The sequence below is a fragment of the Canis lupus genome, chromosome 3 (assembly GCF_003254725.2).
Source record: "Canis lupus dingo isolate Sandy chromosome 3, ASM325472v2, whole genome shotgun sequence".
Taxonomy (NCBI): Eukaryota; Metazoa; Chordata; class Mammalia; order Carnivora; family Canidae; genus Canis; species Canis lupus.
The window spans coordinates 80,523,632-80,545,157 of NC_064245.1; the positions used below are offsets into that span (position 1 = coordinate 80,523,632).

General features: G+C 37.2%; 1 protein-coding gene across 16 annotated transcripts in view; it reads right to left on the bottom strand.

Annotated features, from left to right (window-relative positions):
• The window catches only part of PCDH7 (protocadherin 7), a 417,486-nt gene that overhangs the window by 368,427 nt on the left and 27,533 nt on the right, over positions 1–21,526 (bottom strand). For 8 of the 16 annotated variants that reach the window (XM_035714773.2, XM_025438647.3, XM_035714770.2 and 5 more), the window contains exon 2: positions 21,466–21,519. The exons of the other annotated variants lie outside the window; for them this stretch is intronic. In XM_035714773.2, the coding sequence (XP_035570666.2) occupies positions 21,466–21,519 (54 nt within the window). The remainder of the gene's footprint in view (positions 1–21,465; positions 21,520–21,526) is intronic. 16 annotated transcript variants of the gene reach the window in all.

Genomic DNA, 21,526 nt, shown 5'->3' on the forward strand with positions numbered 1-21,526 from the left:
CCACGTTGAAGCAAATGGTGGGTATTTGTCTCTTAAACATGATTTGCTCCCCTAATACTTGATTTCAGAAATTTTTGTTTAAAATGATGCTTTATTTCAATTTGTTTTCACAGCAAGTGTCACGGCCCCACTGGTCCAAACTTGTGTGGCTAAACACAAGTCCCTCTAAGAGAGGTCTCTAGATGCTTTTAAAGATACATGGGAAGGAGCAGAATAACAGAAATTGAAAATCAAGTCATGGGTAGGATGGAAAAAATATATATAACCCACCAGCATCTGGTTAAATATATTCATTGGCATCGTAAAAAGCAAAATAGTGTCTGTAAAACACTTTTCTCTTACTTGAAAACTTCCTACTCTGAAACTTTCACTTAGTTACGATATTTATTGAGCCCAATTTCCTGCTTTAGGATGACTGAATTGCAGGGAGTTAATCTCAGATTCAGGCTGAGTGAAGTCTTCTGTTCATATCTCCTCTGCAAATGGAGCTTCCCGGGGAAGCTGAAAAAGAACCAAATGTTTCACAGCTGAGGCTGTTCACCTGACCTTCTTTTGGTGACAAATTGTATTCGCTTTTCTTCAAAGGTTCCCATATTTCCGCATTTCCAGGGTTAAGCAAATAAAAGATGCAGATGTCAACATACAACTTGTGATAGCCAGTAAATTTAGTAAATGCATATCCAATTGGGGCATGAAACAATAAATTCAGAAATCAAATGAGACAATTGCTGGCTCTTTAACCGCTCATCAGTTGATTGGTGCATGTCATGAGATTTATTGTAATGGCAGCCACATATGTACATCTACTAAGACTGACTTATCCAAAAATAAGGTAAAAATGTACTGTATATTTTTTTCATTATTCTGTTTAGTCTTTCTGATTCTATCACATTGCCAGGGTACTATTATTAGACAACCATCTCCAACATAAAGCGGAAGTAAGTATCAATTTCGACTGATGAACCTAAGAAGAAAGAAGGATTGGAGATGAGTTACCCAAATTGGAAATTTGCCAGCTCCCTTAACGGTTTTAGAGTCTTACAGCTTTAATTTTCCTTTCTGATGATGTGTCTCTCAGTAGATGGGCGATGAGAAGATTTTTCTAAGAAGTTTAATTTTCTCGAGTTTCCAGTTCAGTGTTCTAAGTTGCACGATAAATAATGAATCCTGTCTTGCTGGTAAGCTCTGATTTTGCTGTTTTACTTACATTCCAAAACCCCTTTTCACTGAGTGCCTCTGGGAGAGTAAGGGTTTCCTGGCTGTTGGCAGAGCGACTAAAGATCTGTAGCTCCAATGAAAGGAAGATTTTCATCAGAGTCTGACTTTTTACCAACAAACCTTCACAGCTCATGTTACCATCCCTTTCCCTTTTAAAACTGTACCTTGGACTTCTGCTATCAAAGGATTTCAGATGCGCTGGAATATCCAATAGACACTACCCTGTGCTGTGAAGTTACCCGTTCAGTATTTTCTCAGAGGCGAGTGTGCCACTTGATAAATCATTAGCATCACTTCCTGTAGCACTGAAGTTTTCCCTAGGGGTTCCTACCAACTAAGGGCTAATCACCCGTGTTTTTATTTAGCTCTTGAGTTCCGATTAGATCATAGTTTAAAGTGGATAACTGCAGTCTGCTAATTTTTACCTGACAACATAGTGAACAAAGACTACATATTCAGAAGTATGTTTTATCTTCCCTTTGAACAAATCTATACCTTGCTATTGTATCATTAAATGTGAAACCATGCTGAGTTTAGCTGTTCAGGGGAAAGATACTAAAAAGATTTCAGGGGCCATCTGTGATTACTATGGGAATTCCTACTGGCTAGGCTATTAACAGCCCACTACCACTACTAATTTTAAAACTTGATGTGGCCTTATAAAAATGTACCAGCAGCACGTTTATGTCAATAACAGTGTATTATGGGCCAAACGCACCCAACAAAGATTTTTAAATAATTTATCGAATATTTGAGAGTATTAAACACCATCAAAAATATTAATTTCCCTCTGTGTGTGTGTGTGTGTTTCTCATGAATAAATAAAAAAAATATTTTTAAAAAGGTCGGGGGGAGGGGGGGGCAGACCGGGTGGCTCAGTGGTTTAGCGCCGCCTTCAGTCCAGGGCCTGATCTTGGAGACCTGGGATCGAGTCCCGCATAGGGATCCCTGCATGGAACCTGCTTCTCCCTCTGCCTGTGTGTGTCTCTGCCTCTCTCTTTCTCTCTCTCTCTCACTCTCTGTGTTTTTCATTAATAAGTAAATAAAATATTTAAAAATATATTTCTTTCCCACTTGTAAATCCATCCTTTAAAGTCTTTTTGACAGTACATTTTTATACATATTTGTAAACTGAAATAGAATTCTACTGGTTAATTCCAAACTATTGTAATGTGAAGAGAATGTGATAAAAATGGCAATAACTGCAATACAAATAAATCAGATGTAACATTCTAGAATATGCCTTTTTTGCATATTTTAATTGAATACACGACAATATGGAAGACAATTTTCTGCTTGCTCTTTCACATGTAAATGGGTCATTGTTTTACTAGTTTACCTATATATGTGTATATATATATATATATATATATATATATATGTCATCTATATATATCAAATGTGTCCTCTGAGATTTTAGAGAATACAGTAATTTTACAAAAAAGACATTATTATATGATATTTATAAAAACAAGTATCTCAGTTGGGTGGATCTCAAAACATGTGTTTGCCCTTCACACACTAATGCAGTTATCATATAATTAAAATTCCAAATCATGTATTGTCATTTAGCACATCACAACTCCTGTTAGATCAAATCATTTTGCAAGTCAATTCTTACAAAAGAAAAAGAAAATAGTAGCCAAAATTTGAATTTTAGTTGCCTATTTTAAAATTGTATAGAAATACTCTCTCAAATTTGATAGTTGTAGTATGAGATCAAACCTATAACACAGGAACATTTTATAATTAAAGGAGGTCATGAAAATTAGATTCATTTTTTTTTTCTACATGTAAAGGGAAAGATCCCATTGGTATGGAGTCCCCAGCTACTCTTTCTGGTGACGTCTTTTCCAAGCCCACTAGTGTCTTTTATCAGGCGTCATTTGTTTCTCTTCTCTGTCTCAAAGGAGTTGGGCTCCTCCCCATTCCCTCCCAATTATAAATATGCAGGTTAGATAATTGATCTACCCCCTTGACTCACATACTGACTAAATGAAACAGACTATCTTCTAGTAAGCCACAAACAACAGGTGGGAGAGGAAGTGCTAATTAATCAACCTCAATATGTGAGTTCATTATTGACTCAAATCCTTGGGTACCTTTTTCAACTCTCTCACCTATTAAAACACCCCCACCCTCTTGCCCACCTGCACACCCCACACTCTCATCAGAGAGCATGGTACAGGGTTTTAAAATCGCATAGATTTTTCAGATAAAATACATGTGCATACACACATATATAACCGACTTTTTTTTCCCCTTGGCAGCCTAGATTTTACCATTGGGCCCTCTGTTTTAAACAATTGTAAAGTCTAGAAAATGCAATTGTGGTCATAAACAAAAGTGTGTTCCTTTGGTTCATGGAGTATCTGTTCATTCCAAAGTCTCTGCTAGAACAATAGAAGCCCCTTAAAACACATAATCAGAAAGAACAGAACCATGTACCAGACGTTCTGAAGAATACCTAAAGGTGCCAGAGGTTATGAGAACCTAAAGATAACTATCAAAATGCAAATAAATAAATAAATAAATAAATAAATAAATAAATAAATATTTCAGAGTGCTAAAAATAATAGAGAAAAATCTCCATGAGACAACTGATAGCCTCTATTTCAGACCAGAAGGCTATGATTGTTACATATAAAACCATCAGATGCCATTGACAAGAGGCCATTTGCTCTTCAACTTAAAATGGAAAAATGGGATTTGAATATCAAGATTGGAGGCCTTTTCAAGTTGGTTTATCCAATACCTCGACTTTAAGATTATCATTCCAGATAGTCTGCAGAAATAAGATGCAGGAAAGGAGACACCTTGACTCATAAACACCACTTTACTATGCTTCTTACTTGGACTCAGGTACTTGAATCCAGTGTATCTGCAGACCACTCTTCTTTTCCTTAAGCCACCTCTTCTTAATTGCAAAAGAAATTCCCTGAGCTGATCATACATGCAAAAATACAGATGAAATAAAAAGACCAACATTAAATCTGGTCGACTGTGGCCATTTAAGTAGAATTAGGACTGCAGTCTTTGTCTCGCATGACAATAAAAATGTGGTGAAACCTAAGGCCAGTATTTTAAGGCTGACACGTTTCACTCACACACTTCATTTCTTTCAGTTTCATATAAAGATTTAATGGTGACATTTACTTTTACATCTTTGAAAAATCTTCAGTCACCAAGTGGTTGGGAATTGTTGCATAGATACATATGTTAGAGTAAATTATAAGCTATAAACATTTTATGATACTAAATTCTTGAATCATTACTTAAAATTAGATATAAGGATAGACCATTGATGCTCATGAAAATTAAGTCTATATAGTAACATAGTCATTGAACACACATTTAACTATTTTGGGTGAAATTTTTCCAAAAGCTGTTCCATACTGACCTGAATTCTTATAGGATACACGAAGACTCCATGATCATTGTAAATCCTAACTAAACTACCTGAGTTAACTTTATCACACATCAATGATAATATGTGTGACTTTACTTTCTGGATCAGATAAAGATTCCCTCTTGGATGCCATTTATTTTCTTTACATTTGAGTGTCATTTACTACTGATGTCATGATACATGTATGCATTATGAATGTCTCTTCATTTGGATTATAACTGGCTACCTTAACCAAGTTAGGAGTGGGAAAAAAAGTAAGCATATTTGGTACAAGCCTGGATTCAGTAAATAGTTTCCAAGTGAGGACTTAGAAGTGAACTACAAGAGGTTTCCCAAGTACATTTGGTAGCACCTATTTTTAATTACTCGGTGCTCCTTCTTGTTTTTTTTTTTTTTTTTTTTTCCGAAATTTCATTCGTATTCCAAATAGTAAAGGGTTATGTATAGTGAATTCATGTTAAAAATGTGTAAATTCACCAGAATGCAATAAGTATTTGTAGCAAAGCATGAAGAAACTTAGATTGCATGCAGCTAGGATGTGAACAGCATAATCTTTCTTTTTCTCTTTCCAAATGGCAGCTTAGGATATTGAGACCCTATTTCATCATTAATGAAAAGGGATTTGAGAAATACCGGGATAAAAAAAACAAAACTGATCCTGAAATCCCAGGCTAACAGAGCACTCTGGGATTATACTTCCTACTTCTGACTAGACAGCTATACCCATGAGGTAACAGGGGCACTTGATGTAACACTGTGATTTACTGACTCTGTAACAAATGCAGCCTCAACATGAAGAAAGGTTTCGAAGCCTCCACATTCATGTTATAGATTGGTAGATGATTTTATATGAACAATTTAAGAAAGCCATTGATATCCGCCATAGGATTGTCTACATAGGAGCGATCCCCATTATGAATCACATGAAAAAAAAAAAAAAAAAAGACGTGGAAGTCGAGTTTGACTTCCTCTATATTGGTATGTTTCTAAGAAATCTTACTCATCTGCCCGATGACTCTACAATCAGGATTAGAAAATGAAAACTGAAAAATGATATGCCCATTTTAGGCCCAATATAATATATTTAAATCGCTATTTGCCAATTACCTACGCCCTTCTTATTAGGGAGAATAACGAAGTTTGGGATGTTATGATTGTAGGTAGGTTCATTCTAATGATAGATAAGTACAGATCCAGAAGGTTGATTCTGCCTAAAATGACAGCGAGAAATAACAAGCTTGTTAGATTGTGTGTTTACTTTAATTTCACATTTTACAACTGGTTTTAAATTTTCAAAGTATTTGCTGCCTTAATCTGAAGATCTAATGCAATCCAGTCCAAGACAGTAATAATAGAAGACTAATGTTTTCCATTTAAGATAATATTTTCTTTGGTCTTTGAAAGTCCTCGAGGGGTAAACTATTTTAATTTAATAGCTGCAATTGATCTTCAAATATTCAGCAATATTAAAAGCAAAGAGAGCCTTTTTTTTTAATCAACCAAGTTAGAACTAAAATAAATGAAGATATTCATAACATGAGTTCAGGAAGCAAGGGAAAAGAAGAGTAAATAACTTTTGACAAATAAACTTCTTTGAACAAATGATGATAGCATGCTGCCCTTTAAAAGCTGTAGCTCTAATAGTTTTATTACACATTGGCCCCATCTAGTTATTTATTTGTTCATTCATACATGTAAGATAATGAATAATTATCAGTAAGTGGCCTTTGATTGTAATGTCCATTGATTATAATGTTTCCTATTGCCCCCAAATAAAAAAGCCCTAATCTTAAAAAAATCAAAATTCTTAAGAAAAAGCCACTCATGTAAAGTTTTGGCATTTTTGTAATACATGGTTTTTATGTCCTGTTAAGTTTCTCTCTTTTCATGTTTTCTAAGTTCTCCTTACCATCCCATGCCAAAGATGCTTATTCCAATTCTGGGAGGTTAAGTGACATGAAAGATTAATATATAAGTATAACCCAGTTACCTCTGAAATCTATTTTATGATATACGTATAATGCACAATACCTTGAACATGTATATCTAAGACTTTACTATTAGAAAGAAGCCTGTATTTCATTTAATTGTGTAAGAAATCAGCATAGTGTGAAAGGGCATGCTTGGGGGGTTAGCAAGTGTGCCCTGAGATCGTGTCAAACTGATTCTGTTTCTCACCTCATTCACAGTTTTGGATGGACATATCAACCTCTGAAACTTGAGTACGTTCTCTACTAGATAGGTAAAATAGCATACCCAACTCACATTTCTGTTGCGTGAATTTTATATGATGCATTTTACGAACTTAGCTTAGAGCCAACCACATGATAAGCACAAAATAAAGCATACGCTTATTTAGTATCACAAGCTTATTTACTAGATATGAAAGCAATTCTCTAAAGCAGTGTTGTCCGATATGGCAGTCATTAGCTCCATGTGGTTATTGAGCATTTACAATGAGGCTAGTCTGAGATGAGATGAGGCACTGTCATTGTAAAATACACACCAGATTTTTAAGACTTTATTTTTACAAAAAAGAATGGAAAATATCTCATTAATAGTTTTGTGTGGATTAAATATTGAATGATAATATTTGATATATGGGTCTAAATCAAACATAAAATTAATTTCGCTTCTTTTTTTTAATTGTATTAATGTGGCTAGTAGAAAATATAAAATTACATGTTTAGTTTGCATTCTATTCATAGTGGACAATGTTGCTCTAAAGTATTTTCCGGGATCCCTGGGTGGCGCAGCGGTTTGGCACCTGCCTTTGGCCCAGGGCGCGATCCTGGAGACCCGGGATCGAATCCCACATCAGGCTCCCGGTGCATGGAGCCTGCTTCTCCCTCTGCCTGTGTCTCTGCCTCCTCTCTCTCTCTGTGACTATCATAAATAAATAAAAATTAAAAAAAAATTAAAAAAAAAATAAAAAAATAAAGTATTTTCCATAACAATGACCCAGGATACTCTTTTTTTTTAATGTAGGTGCATTATCTGAGGTCCACAAAAATGGAACTGCATTTCCTAAAAACTCCCTAAAAACTGCAAAATTTTTGCAGACAAAAATTTGAAAACCATTTCTTGAGGTTTTCACACGTTGGATGTTGCCAAGATTCCAGCCTCACCTAAGACCTACCTAAGAGTCCTGAAAGATTTGACTATTCCTACTTAATGTCTAATGAGTTTAGGGTAAGATTCAAGTCAGAGATGTCTATTGAATCCTCTAGGCAGTTCCTCTAGGCAAGTACCCAATCAAATAGTCAACCTCAAGGTTAAGGGGAACTTGAAGACATCTCATTTTACAAGTTAAGTTGAAATATGTGGATCTTTCTTAAGATAGGGCACAAACAGAACTATAATAAGGATAAAGGGATCCCTGGGTGGCTCAGCGGTTTAGCGCCTGCCTTTGGCCCAGGTTGCAATCCTGGAGTCCCGGGATCGAATCCCGCGTCGGGCTCCCAGTATGAAGCCTGCCTCTCCCTCTGCCTGTGACTCTGCCTCTCTCTCTCTCTCTCCCTATGTCTATCATAAATAAATAAAAAAATCTTAAAAAAAATAAAAAGAACTATAAGGAGGATGATAGGGAAGGGGCAATGTTTTTTCTTTTCAGTATGATCCCACGTGATACGTTCCTGGATATGTTTCCGCATAAGACACATGGTTGAGCTGTAAAAGGAGGTGAGAAGAGTCAAAACAAATAGATGCTGTAGGAGTTGTGATTCTTACGTGTGCTTGGTTGGGAGGGTTCGTCCGTGTCACTGTCCTTTGAGGAATATCCTAGTATAGTGAAGTCTTTTAGAAGTTAATCTAATTAAGAATAAAAAACAATTTACAGGTAAAAAACTAATATATTAAACTTGTTCAATTTAAAATTGTATGACAAGCATTATGTGACAAGAAAAGGTCTCAGTTTTTCCAAGCAAAATACAAGTTTGCCCATTGTTTATTCAATTTGTATATTTTATTCTCTCGTGTGCCAGAACCAGCAAAGAAGTGATAACAGGCAACAGAAGCCTAAACAGAATGTATAGAAGAAAAATAAAAATTAAAAAATATATATTCATTATTGTTCCGGTAAATTGAAAAGTAGTATTTTTTAGACATAGAACAGCTCAGTCTAATTCCAGACACTATCAGAACCACCTGCCATCAACATAAAGAGACACAGTCACTGATCAAGAGAGAAGCCAGCACATTCTCCACATTCTCTCCAAGATAGTCTAATGGTAGCCAACAACTTCTTAGATTCTTGGAAAGTGGAGAGAAGACTGGAGACAAGGAAATAAGAATCCTGGGAGAAAAGAAGAGTCACAACTCTCAGGAGGCTGTGCTAGCAGAGTGGGGTGATGGCACGGGGATGCTAATGTTGACATGTGTTTTGTGAGTGGAAAACCCCTTTCCCAATTTCTCTGTTCCTCCTCTTAAATGTACCACCCTTTCAGTAAGAGCTGTAAAATAGACATCATGGGAGGAATTTTGGCAAAGGGAGAACCACAAATATGTAGAAATGCTGGGGAATGCTGACCTTGAGAAGGAAACAATGGACCTTGACGCTTAACTGATCTACTTCTTGAGTTTGTTTGTTTTTTCTTTTCAGTCATTAGATATACTGTGACCATCTATTTCTCCTGCAGAGAGGGGATGCCAATGTTTTCAAGGAAGATTTTAATGAAAAGATAGGCCTAGGTTTCATTATGGGGGATTCAGAGAGTGGGTATTAAATCAAGGGAAATATAACCCTAACCTTTTGAGCCACTTTATGATCCAAAAATAACATGTAGGATAGATCTGTTCTTATTTTTTTTTTAAATCTGTTCTTAGAATGTAGACTTAGGGGCGCCTGGCTGGCTCAGTTGGTAGAACGTGCAACTCTTGATCTCGAGGTTGTAGGTTTGAGCACCATGTTGGGTGTAGAGATTACTTAAAAATAAAAGTCTTAAAAACAATGCAGAGTCATATGTCACAGATACAATGATGGTACTTTTTAAAATAATCTAGCATTTACTCATTACCTCATATAAAAACGTTTCATCTAAATTAGATTATACCTTTTCAGAAAATCATCTGAAATCTATTCTTTCTAGGTGTATGTATTTGACATATGTACATACAACTATACTTTATTTTAATGCATTTAGTTATATTTCAATAAAGCTATAGTTAAGACAACAAAAAAATTACAGTTCATTTTTTTTTCTCTTCACAAAAAGATAAACCTCTAGTACCTAATAATTTCACATTCAAGTTCTATCTTTTGACTCTTCCTAGAAAACAGGAGCTTTATCTTTCTCTATAGAACACAGATTAGCATAAAGTTGGCTGTTTGATTGGGTATCTTTTGTCTTTCAAAGAACCTTTACTTTCAGAATTTCCTAAAAGCTGGTCCATCCAATTCTAGGAAACTCAATATCCTCTGTTTTATCATAAAAATGTATGACCTCAAAGTAACTATAAAATTGCAACAAGGAATCAGTATAGAGAATAAATGGAATGATTTCTGTACCTATCCATAAAGAAGAATGCTGACATCCTTGATATGATCACCTCAAAAGCTCCTGCCAAAGAAATAAAACAAAGGAAAGCAACACAGATACAAAAAATTTATCTGAATGTGCTAGAGTTTCTAAGATAGACATCTATCAAATTAATTAGAATAACTGCATCTATAACTTCTCAGATAGCATGCTCTCTTCCCTGCAAGTTAAACAGCATATGAAAGAGCAGGAACCAATCCACAGCTGCTAAGTCACGCCAGTGCAATCCCACACACTCCCAGCCATGCTTTTCTCCCTTCCTGTGTCCTCAGAAGCAGGCAGGTGCATTTATCCTATCTGCCCTTAACTACGCACACAGCTGTCATGCTCTTGCAGATGGAGATGTGGTTTTTACCTTTGTGAATATTGGCTTTCTTCAAATATATATGTGTGAGGATAATAATTGCAATATCAAGAGCCTTCAAGGCAATTTTCACAACCAATGTTGCAAATTTACCCGCGGTAACAGCTCATAATGGCACTGTAAGATAAATGTTTTAAATTCTTTTAAGGTATCCCACTTGTCTACCAGTCGTCCAGTGGCTTCCTATGTACTCAGAGTAAAACCATCTAGCCTCTGGTTCTCTCTGACCTGATCTGTAATACAGCTTCTGCACCCCCTCCGCCCCCACTACTCCCCCTTTCCTACTATCATGGTCTCTGGTGCTATGCCTCAAGTATCCTATGCATGTTTCTAAACTACCCTTGATGTTCCCTCTGCCTGGAGAGACCTTCAACTCTTAAACAGTGTCCTCTCTTTTCTTCTTTAGGTCTTTCTCGAGTATGACTTCCTTTTTTTAGGCCTTCACTGACCATCATATTGAAAATGACAGCCCTCCCTCACTGTCCCTTGGCATTTCTCATCTCTTGCATCTGCATTTTTTTTACACAGTACTTGCACCATCTAATTTTACACTTTATTTATGCACATCTTAATAATTGTCTGCATCCCTCCAGTAGAATGTAAGCTGCAGGTGATAGCAGCGATTTTTATCAGTGCTTGATTTGCCATATCTCTGTGCCTTCGGTGCTGCCTGGCACAGAGCATGTTAATATGTATTAAACGAAAATGTATTGCTTGCATACACACAGAAGGTCACACAAACCATTCTATAAGCTTTCACTCAGAGCCTAGTATGTAGAGGGCTTTGTGTAGTCAATAATAAATTAGATATAATTCCTTTTTCCTGCAAAGGTCACATTATTGTGGGAATAGGAGTATAAAAAATTAATTGCAAAGCAAAGTGATTAGTGTATGTTGAATAAAGACCAAAAGTAGAACAACTCATGAAGTGTGGGAGGCAGGGAAAGCATCGCATAGGAAGTGACATTTGAGCTGAGTCACTGAGTCATGAATATAAGTGTTTCTGAGGAATAAAGAAGGATCAAAGGACATTGTAGACAGAGAAAAAGGAATGTACCAAGGCTCGGATCTGATAAAAGGAATGTAGGATGGGGGCACCTAGGTGGTACAGTCAGTTAAGCAACCGACTCTTGGTTTAGGTTCAGGTCATGATCTCAGAATCATGAGATCCAGTCCCTCATCAGGCTCTGTCATGCTCAGCACAGAGTCTGCTTGAGATTCTCTCTCCCTCTCCCCCTGTCCCTCCTGCTCATGCTGTCTCTCTGTCTCTCAAATCAATCAATCTTTTTTTTTTAATATTTTATTTATTTTTTCATGAGAGACACACATACAGAGAGAGAGAGAGAGAGAAAGGCAGAGACACAGGCAGAGGGAGAAGCAGGCTCCATGCAGGGAGCCCGACATGGGATTCGATCCCGGGACTCCAGGATCACGCCCTGGGCTGAAGGCAGGCTCTAAACCGCTGAGCCACCCAGGAATTTCCCCCCACCCTTTAAAAAAAAAAAAAAAGGAAAGTAGGACAAGTAGCAAATAGTTTAGTGTGACTAGAGCAAAGAATACTTGGGAAATAAGAAACATAGATGGATTACTTCATTTGCTAAAAATCTTTTTGCTCTGCTCATCAGTGTTCACTTTATTCAATAGATGCCCCTGGAGGATTATACACAGAGATGCTACCTGAGTGATCCAGAAGGCAAGATCTCTTTTTTGGAATGATCACTGTGAGGGCAGCATGAAAGATGGACGGTCTGTGGATGGACGCCAGAAAGAGAAGCAGAGGTGATGTCTGGTAAAGGAAGATAATGAGTTCAATTTTGCACATTTTACATTGAGACCTGAGGGACAGAAATATAGAAACCAATTGTCATTTGAAAACAGCTCTTCTGGTAGGCAGTGACTTCTAAAATAAAGCATGTAACCCTTCATAGAAGCTTTGGCGACAAAACATGAAAGGGCTGAGAAAGATGAGGAAATGTCCAGGGACGTCTGGGTACACCTAGCATGTAGTGACAGCTCTTACTGTATGCTCTCAGGGTAGAACTTGATAAAAACTGTGGTCCAGCAAAGTTGAAAGGCACAAACTTCTCAGGTAGAGGTGGCTTAACAAGAAGAGTTGTAGGAGCGGGGGTTAGGGCATAAACCAGAGAGCAGTGAGCTGACAGGTGACCGCTGAAAGGAAAAAGAAGAAAGGAATATTATATGTTAAAGATTCTATTTTATGAACAGAGGGATATGAAGAAGTTGATACTATTTAAGATGTTAGACATCTGGTCACATTTACAAGTAGAGGAAAGAGAACTAATGCGGAGAGAAAGAGTGAATATAACTCAGGTAGAGAATGATTAACGAAGCAGTATTGGAGAACAAATAGAGAGGGTGGCATGACATACATGGATAAAGAATTTAGCTTTAGCAATTTTCTTTTCTTTTTTTTTTGTGACCTGATATGGGAATATACAAGGTAAGAAGAGGTTGCAATCATTGAGGTTGTCTGCATAGCGTAATGGTTAAGATCCAGGTCTCCAGCATCAGATGCTCTAGGTTCAAGTTCCATTTTTACCACCTCCTGGCTACAGAGGTATTGGCAAGTTACTGAACTCCCTGTGCCTTAGTCTCCTCATCTGCTCTGTGGGGATGCCAAGGACTCCTTACTCATTGGGCTGTTATGAAGAACCTGAGAGTCAGCCCCCTCCCTGTAAAGTTCTTAAGACAGTGTCTGGCACTACTTCATCACTATCTAAGTATCTATTGAGAAAATAACTTAGGAGGGCGAAGGTATTTTAAAGGTTCAGGCCTAGAAGCCTCTCTTTTTCCTGTGAGGAACAGTGAGGCAGGAATGTGGGAAGGTGAAAGCAGCATTCAGGGTCTAAGGGGAAGCTTATATGTAACAGGCTTTCATGTCTAAATTCCTCTCCCTATAAACAATCATAGAGCGAACCCAAATGGTGCCATCACCTCCAGCCACCAGTAACAGATGGGGAGAATGGTAGCTTGGTGTAAAATTAATAAAAATAAATTTTGCTTTACACACAGACACAACAGAGCCTTCAGATTCTTACCAGTTTAAAAATAGAGACGCATTTGTAATTGTAAACACTTGGGTTGTTTAGACTTCTCAGATCAAGTACATTTGAGCTTTACTACCCCCATTGTTGTTACGGATGAGTACAAATACTGTCAAGTGCCATGTGAGGCCAGGCACTAATTTTAAACCGAGGGAAGCTCTGAAGTCGGAGCCCTGGGCCTCCAGTTGGGTTCTCTTCCTTACTAACTACATGACCTTACCAAGTTAGTAAACGCTGAGCTTTAGTTTTTTCACCTGAGAAGATGGCACAAAAATAATATCCATCAGCACCATAAAAATGAGATGACCTGCTCAGCCTCAACACACGTGGCGTAGTGTCTGGTACGTAATAGATCCTCTGTCAATGTGGATTTCCCTAAACGATCATTGTAAATAAAATTGTTGAAGCCATCTGAACACCACCAAACAATTAAGGACACCATCCAAAATCCTGACCAGCCATCTACTTGTTAAATCACACAATTAGATAATGTAAAAAAAAAAAAAAAATACATATGGGTTTCTAAAAGGGTTGACTTAAAATATTTAAATACCAAATCAAATCAGAGATAAAATATTGAAATCTTTTAAAAGAGTATCTGTATGTCATATGAAAAATGATGAATCTCTTTAAATGTCTTACATACTTCCCTGAATAGTATTATCTTGTGACCTTCATTTTTTTTACAGTAATAAAAGTACCTCGATCCTGACAAGATTTATTGTTTCCAACTAATATCTCCTGCGTTGGGTGTGAATTTCCTTCCCATTAACACCTCACAATTTAGGGCTTTTAACACGTAATTTTTGCAAGCATAAAACACCTTAGACCCTAAACAATCTAAAGTAAATCAATATATCATGTTTTGTGCAGAAGAAAGGGAAAATAATAAAGCGATACATTTCTCCTACATTGCTAGGGCTGCTTGGATATGACAACCTTCTTCCTTTTCACTTGATAAACGACTAGGGAATGCTCAGTCGCTTGCCTGATAGGGAGCTAAACTTATTTCAGGACATGTTCTAATGAGTCATGGTAGAGGCCAATAGTAACCCTTTCTGCTACTGCATCTTCTCTCTGCCCAGTATTTGCATCAGATCTTGATGGTTTTGAGGAATTCAGAAGGGTTAGCAGCTTGAGGAGATTTAAATTTAAGTTAACACTGACTGCCCAACCTGACTGATTTGACAAGCCTGTAGATAGAAAGGCGGTCAATGTAGCTTACGGAAATGTTTTTCTGAAACAGAGGGCTGTTAAGTTTAGTAGTTTCTATTATCAGAAACACTTTCAGAAAAAAAAAAAATCAAGGTTTCTATCTCTAAATTTCCTAACAGTCAAATTTAATTCAGACCTTATTTTGAATTCTAGATATCATGATTTGTCTTTTCCAATACAACTCCTTATTTACAGGTTCAATGAAGTCAGCACGTACTAGTAATTACTCCTTTGGGAAGAATACTTGGAAGAGGCTCCTTCACAATCTTTTTTTTTTTTTTAATGCATCACATATGTAATATTTTTTTATGTCTTCATTCTAAATTAGAATATAAGGGATGGGCCCCAAAGAGTGTGTTTAATAAATATTTGTTGAATGATAGAAGAATCCATTTGTCTTCTTTTTTTTTTTTTTCTAAGATTTTATTTTTATTTATCCATAAGAGACAGAGAGAGAAGGGCAGAGACATAGGTAGAGGGAGAAGCAGGCTCCCTGTAGGGAGCCTGATGTGGGACTCAATCCCAGGACCCCGGGATCATGATCTGAGCCAAAGGTAGACAGACGCTCAACCACTGAGCAACCTAGGTTCCCCATTTGTCTTCTAACAGAGCCTAGAAAGGTCATTGTCATGGAAGCCCATCTCAAACTGAGCCTGAGCCCTGTATTAAAAAGCCAGAGGTCGCATGGCACAGGGGATGCAACCTTGGCTAGTGTCCTGCTGTTCTCCCCTGTATTAACTGCCTGCCTGAAAAAATGTCCCTGTTTGCCTACAATGCACTTACTCACATTAACTTAGCAAAATTTGTAATTTATGTGAACACATACTTCTTACATGATTCTCGTTCACATAACCATATTACTGCTCAGGAAAATATGCTGTTCACAGATTACAGCAACTGTGTATAAACTGAAGGACTTTCCTTCTGCTGCCTTATCAATAAAAGAGGGAGTTAGAAAGGTTATCTCTCTCTTTACAGTTAAAGATACTTGAAAGGAAATGAGATATGTACCAGAAATAAAAAGAATCTGTATGGAAGAGTTAAGAGAAATGCTCTGACCTTGTCTTTTATGGTGCCCATTATTGTTTATAATGACTTAAAGAGTTGCTCAGGCATGAAGCTGACATTTATGGTATTTTATCTTCCATACCAACCAGCTGAGAAATCTTCCACTTTCATTAATATATTTTAATCAGAGATTCCTGGAATCTAAACACTTCTTATTCCTTTCAGAACTTCCCAAAATCCATGACACCAAGTTCAAATGCTCCCATTCTGAAGCCCCAATATTTTCAACTGACTTACAGTAAGATGTCATTTACTTCACCCCTTGCAAAATAAATTACCATTGATTTAAATAACAACAGAGTGTGTGGGGCCAAACATCTTCATTCACAAAATTTGTCTCATTGATTTCCAAGTATTTTCAGCCCCAAACAAGAAAGCAAAATGTAAGAGGAAACAAGAGACTAGTTTTAGAAGCATCTGGGTCAAATTTCTGCAGCCACCAGGGATCATCAACATTCTGATCTTCACTGACAGACAAGTAAGAAAGATTTGCAAAAAGTGTCAACAGCAAAGGAGGAGCCCACATCTTCTAATATTTATTTGCATTTTTAACATTCCTCACTTTCAGATCAAAAGATGGGTTTGAACATTTATTATTTTGAGAAGTGGACATACTGAGGCTAATTACTCAATTGCAAGGATTTTTTTTTTCAAGTTTCAGGTTCCAAAATAAAGAAGAGAAAGCAGATAATTGCTGCTACCCTCTCACTCCTGGGGTCAACCCCTGGTTTAGAGACATTTGAAAAAATCAGTGGCTCTGCTCTATTAGGCCAAGAAAACCAACCAACACAGAAAACAAGGTAAAGAAGGTAGCTGGAGAGGAGTGGAAGAGTAGGAACTAACTAAATATACTCTTCATCTTTAAAGAGAATCATGTTATTTATTTCAGTTATTTCAGTGTCCTCTCTAACATAAACTACAGAACAAACCATATTCTACCCTCAAAAATCCTTATGGCCACAGGTTCACCATTTTAAAACAATGAAAAATTGCATTTTAAAAATGGTAGTGGGAAGGAAGAAAACAACATGACAAAAATATATTCCTCAATTTGCCCCCCCTCCCAATATTTGCTTGGGCAAATGGGGGATATACAAATAGATATCCTATGGGAAAAAACGTAGAGTGCTATCTAAAGATACTTTCTAAATGGAAGCTCCTTCACTATCTAAATGTTTCCTGAAAGTGGTCTACAATGTTAACTCAAAAACATTTTTTTTTAAAGATTTGATTTATTTATGAGAGAGAGAGAGAGAGGGAGCATGCACGGGTGGAAGGGCAGAGGTGGGGGGGAGAGAATCTTAAGCAGATTCCATGCTGAGCACAGAGCACGACATGCGGCTTGATCTCATGACCCTGAGATCATGACCTAAGCCAACATCAAGAGCCAGATGCTTAACCCAGTGAGCCACCCGGGCACCCCAGGCAAAAACATCATTTAGTACCAACAAAGCATCTTCATTCACAAAATGAAGTGCTTAGTTCTGTGAGGTACACAATGCTTAACAAATTTTATACAGACCAAACAAAACAGATATGTACTCATATGTAAATACCATCAAATTTAGGAGCATCCACATAATATAAAACTAGGGTTCTAATTCTATATCTTATAAACTTTCTCTAAATATAATATTGATTATTAGATTTATGATTATTTCACTATGATTATTTCACAACTTTCTAAAAGACAACGATGTAAGAAATATTCCCCAGCGCGTACGTGAGGATTGAAGGGATGTTAATAGTTGAGAAACAGAAGAGGGACTCTTATGCTCAACATATTTCTGAGATCTTTGATCCTCTAACACTCTAATCAGAATAGTCCAGCAAAGGACATTTGTTAAGTGCTCTCACTTTTGAACATCAAAATGCCTCAGTAAAATCTCCACTAAATTAAGCTTACCCAGAAGTAATTGAATCTGTACAGCATCAATTTTAGGATATTATTTTAAAAGATTTTAATTTAAAGACAAAATTCTGAATGGCTTATATCACACAAGGGTATAGAAGTTGGAATTTTTTTAATTAAGTCAGTTTGCACAAGCATTGCTCGTATAGCCAATGATTCTCGACTACTTTGAAGTTACAGCGCCAATATCTTAGCATGGCATATGAAGTCCTTAGAAATAGAAACGCCACCTCATTTAATTGCTCAGTGTTTCCACTCCATCACAAAGGACACCTCTAAGTCGTATACTAACTGTTCCATTTCCCTGTCCGGAAAGCACCTTCTTAGCCTTGAAGACTCTGTCAAGGTCACTTCTCTGCAAGCTCTTTCTACGTTCCAGGAAAAATTAGTATCTCCCTTCTCTCCCCTGCTACTTTCTACATAAATGTCCCAAGATCCCAAGAGTTGCAGCCATTTGTTTATAGGATGGTGTCTTCTGCTACATTCAAAGCAGCTTCTGTAGTGGGCACATTTCATACCTATTTGTTGTACTTTCTGTATTAGAAGCAATACCTGGCTGCATGTTCTCAACTTGGTAAATGAATGAATGGACATAAATAGATAAAGGCATATCATAGAAAAAGGCAAAAACGGATGCTTACTGTGTTTTTAATATGATGGACAAACACAAAATATCTCTGGGGCAGCACGTAATTGCAGATGTATTTCTGAATTTCCCTTCTCTCCAAATTTGTACCCATGGCTGACTTGTCCGTCTGCATACAGATGAACCTACTCACAGACATCGTTTCCTCACGGACTCACAGATGTGAATACTAATTTGAGACAGCAATTTATGGTTGGGGTTACATATTTTCTATTTTTTGCCCCTTACCCACACACCTGTTCCTGTCCAGTCTCGTCCTTATTCATTACGATCACGCTCCATACCTAGGAGGTTGAGCAATGCTGCTTGCATTCACAGAACAAATTTTTCTCTGGTTTATAGCTACGTTTGACCAATGGGAATTCCTGGTCCAGACTAAAGAAGGGAGAACAAAGTCAGAGTATTCATTCTCCCAGCCTACAGGACCACTTTGGGCGGGAGCTCTCTACTTTGACATTATTGCCAAATTGGGCACCATATTTCAATACCGTGAGAAGCAATCTTGTGACCTATAGGATGTCTAGTGGCATCCCTGGAATCTACTCAACAGATAGAAATAATCTTTGTATAGCAATTTACAACTCACAGATTACTTTCACCTATTCAATATCACTTGAACTTAATAATTCTTTAAAATATTATTAGAATGTTTATTTTGGGGGGCACCTGAGTGGCACAGTCAGTTGAGCATCTGACTCTTGGTTTTGGCTCAGGTCATGATGTTAGGATCCTGAGATGTAGAATCTGCATTTACCATAGAGACTGCTTGAGATTTTGTCTCTCCCTCTCCCTCTGCCCCTCCCCCGACCACAATTCTTTCTCTCTCTAAAATAAACACATCTTTTTTTTAAAAAAAGGATTTTTTTTTACCAATGAGAAAACCCACATATACAGTAACTAACAAACCTATACCTAAAAATCCTATAAAGCAATAATAATATGCACAGAATTTCTTTTATCCAAGTCATAATCTCATTTCATACTCGCTTTGAACTAAACATCCTTATATTACTACTTGTCTAAATTCCAGGCATCACTAGGGCCATTAAGTTTCATATGAAATGCAAAAGTCATAATGGAGTTCTCTGGCATTATATTAAATGTGAGTCATATAGTTAGCCATCTATTATCCCTTTTTCTTCTGCTTAGATGGATAATGTTGCAGTCATGTTGTATTGACAATTGGAATCTTCTTCAAAGGTAATGTATTCTGAACCTCTTCTACAAAAATGCCCACCAGGATTACAATAGAAAAATAACTCCCGGCATGCTTACATATTTGATCATTTTATGTTAAATCAAGAAAGATGCTAAATGCATTTTCGAGTTTCAGAGACTGCTTCTATCTTTCCTGTCTTCTGCCCACTACTACTGCTATTGTAGAAAACTTGGACCCATTGAAATTTGCTCATTCAGAGACAACATCTATCTGCTATTGGACTTTAAGAAACTAAGTGATGTTAGCACATATGTGCCTTGAGAAGTTTAGACATCGAAGGAAGAGGAGGTAATGTTTCCATTAGGATCTCAGGGAGTACTGATTTCTTTTTTTTAAGATTTATTTATTTATTTATTTATTTATTTATGATAGACATAGAGAGAGAGAGAGAGAGGCAGAGACACAGGAGGAAGGAGAAGCAGGCTCCATGCCAGGAGCCCGACGTGGGACTCGATCCTGGGACTCCAGGATCGTACCCTGGGCCAAAGGCAGGCGCTAAATCGCCGAGCCACCCAGGGATCCCCAATTGCCGAGCCACCCAGGGATCCCCTCAGGGAGTACTGATTGATGAGACTGGGTGAAACCAAATCTTTACTCCAGAGTCAACTTTTTTTTTTCCTCTTTTTCCTTTGTCTGTCTTTCTTTCTTTCTTTCTTGCTTTCTTTCTTTCTTTCTTCTTTCTTTCTTTCTCTTTCTTTCTTTTTTTTTTTTTCTTTTGGAGTGGGACACTATCTTGGATTCACAATCTCCAAAGAAAATACATATAGAGCAAACTGAATGCATGTAAGCTGTGACTGAATGGTCTTTTTTAAGTCAAAACTTATCATTTCCTCTGTCGATAACTACTAGTCCAGTCATAGTTAGTATGGGCTCTGCAGTCCAACAGATCATAAGCCAGGGTAGTTAGAGAGAGAGAAATTATGACCAGTGCCAGATATAATTACAACCTCCTGCCCTCAAGATAGCCCTGCTTTCATGTTGTCCCTCTGGTGGCATCACTGTCAGGTCAGATCCTAGAAAGTAAAGTCACTTTCCTTTGTTGAGTTCCTGTATGTCCCAGGATCTGTGTAGCCATCAACTCATTTAACCCTCACAACGTCCTTACAAAGCAGACATTGGTATCCTCCAATTACAGATTAGGATATCGAAGTCCAAAGAAGAATCAGGTCTATTCTACCTCAAAACTAGTCTCACCCCTTCACTGCCTCTGGTTGAGTAAGTCAGACCCTACCTATCAACAACCGTAGTATTTGTACATAACAGACACTTAATATGTTGAGTAAATAAACAGTTTGAAAAGTTGCCCCAGTCTTACGATCCTATTAAAGTTAAGAGCGAAATCACAAAATTGGGTATCATATTTTTGGCCACATCTGAAAAACATGATGGCTCTACTTATGAAAGTAAGCTTTTCATCTTACCGAAATAAGAAAACTGATCATTTCAGCTTTTTCTATTATGAAACTTTTTCAAATACAGACAAATTGTTTTTGGGGAAAATTAAGATATAGCAGAGGTGATAATAAAATATCTGTTGGGTAATAAATAAAACGGTTGAGATTACACAAAGAAAAAAAAGTCGAACTAGAGACCGCCCAAATAATATTTTGTGGTTTATAAAATGTGGTTATCAAATTTTTGGAATGTTTGCCAATCATTCCTTCAGTGAGCACAATGATTCCTGCTCTCCACTGCATCCCCTCCCCACAGTTAAGGTGTCCACATCCTATCCTGTGAATGTAGGAATAGGTTGCCTTACATGGCGAAGGGGAATTAAAACTGTAGATGGAATTAAAGTTTTAAACAACTGACCTTAAAATGAGATTTTCCTGGATTATCCAAGTAGCCCAATGCAATCACAGTGCCCTTAAAT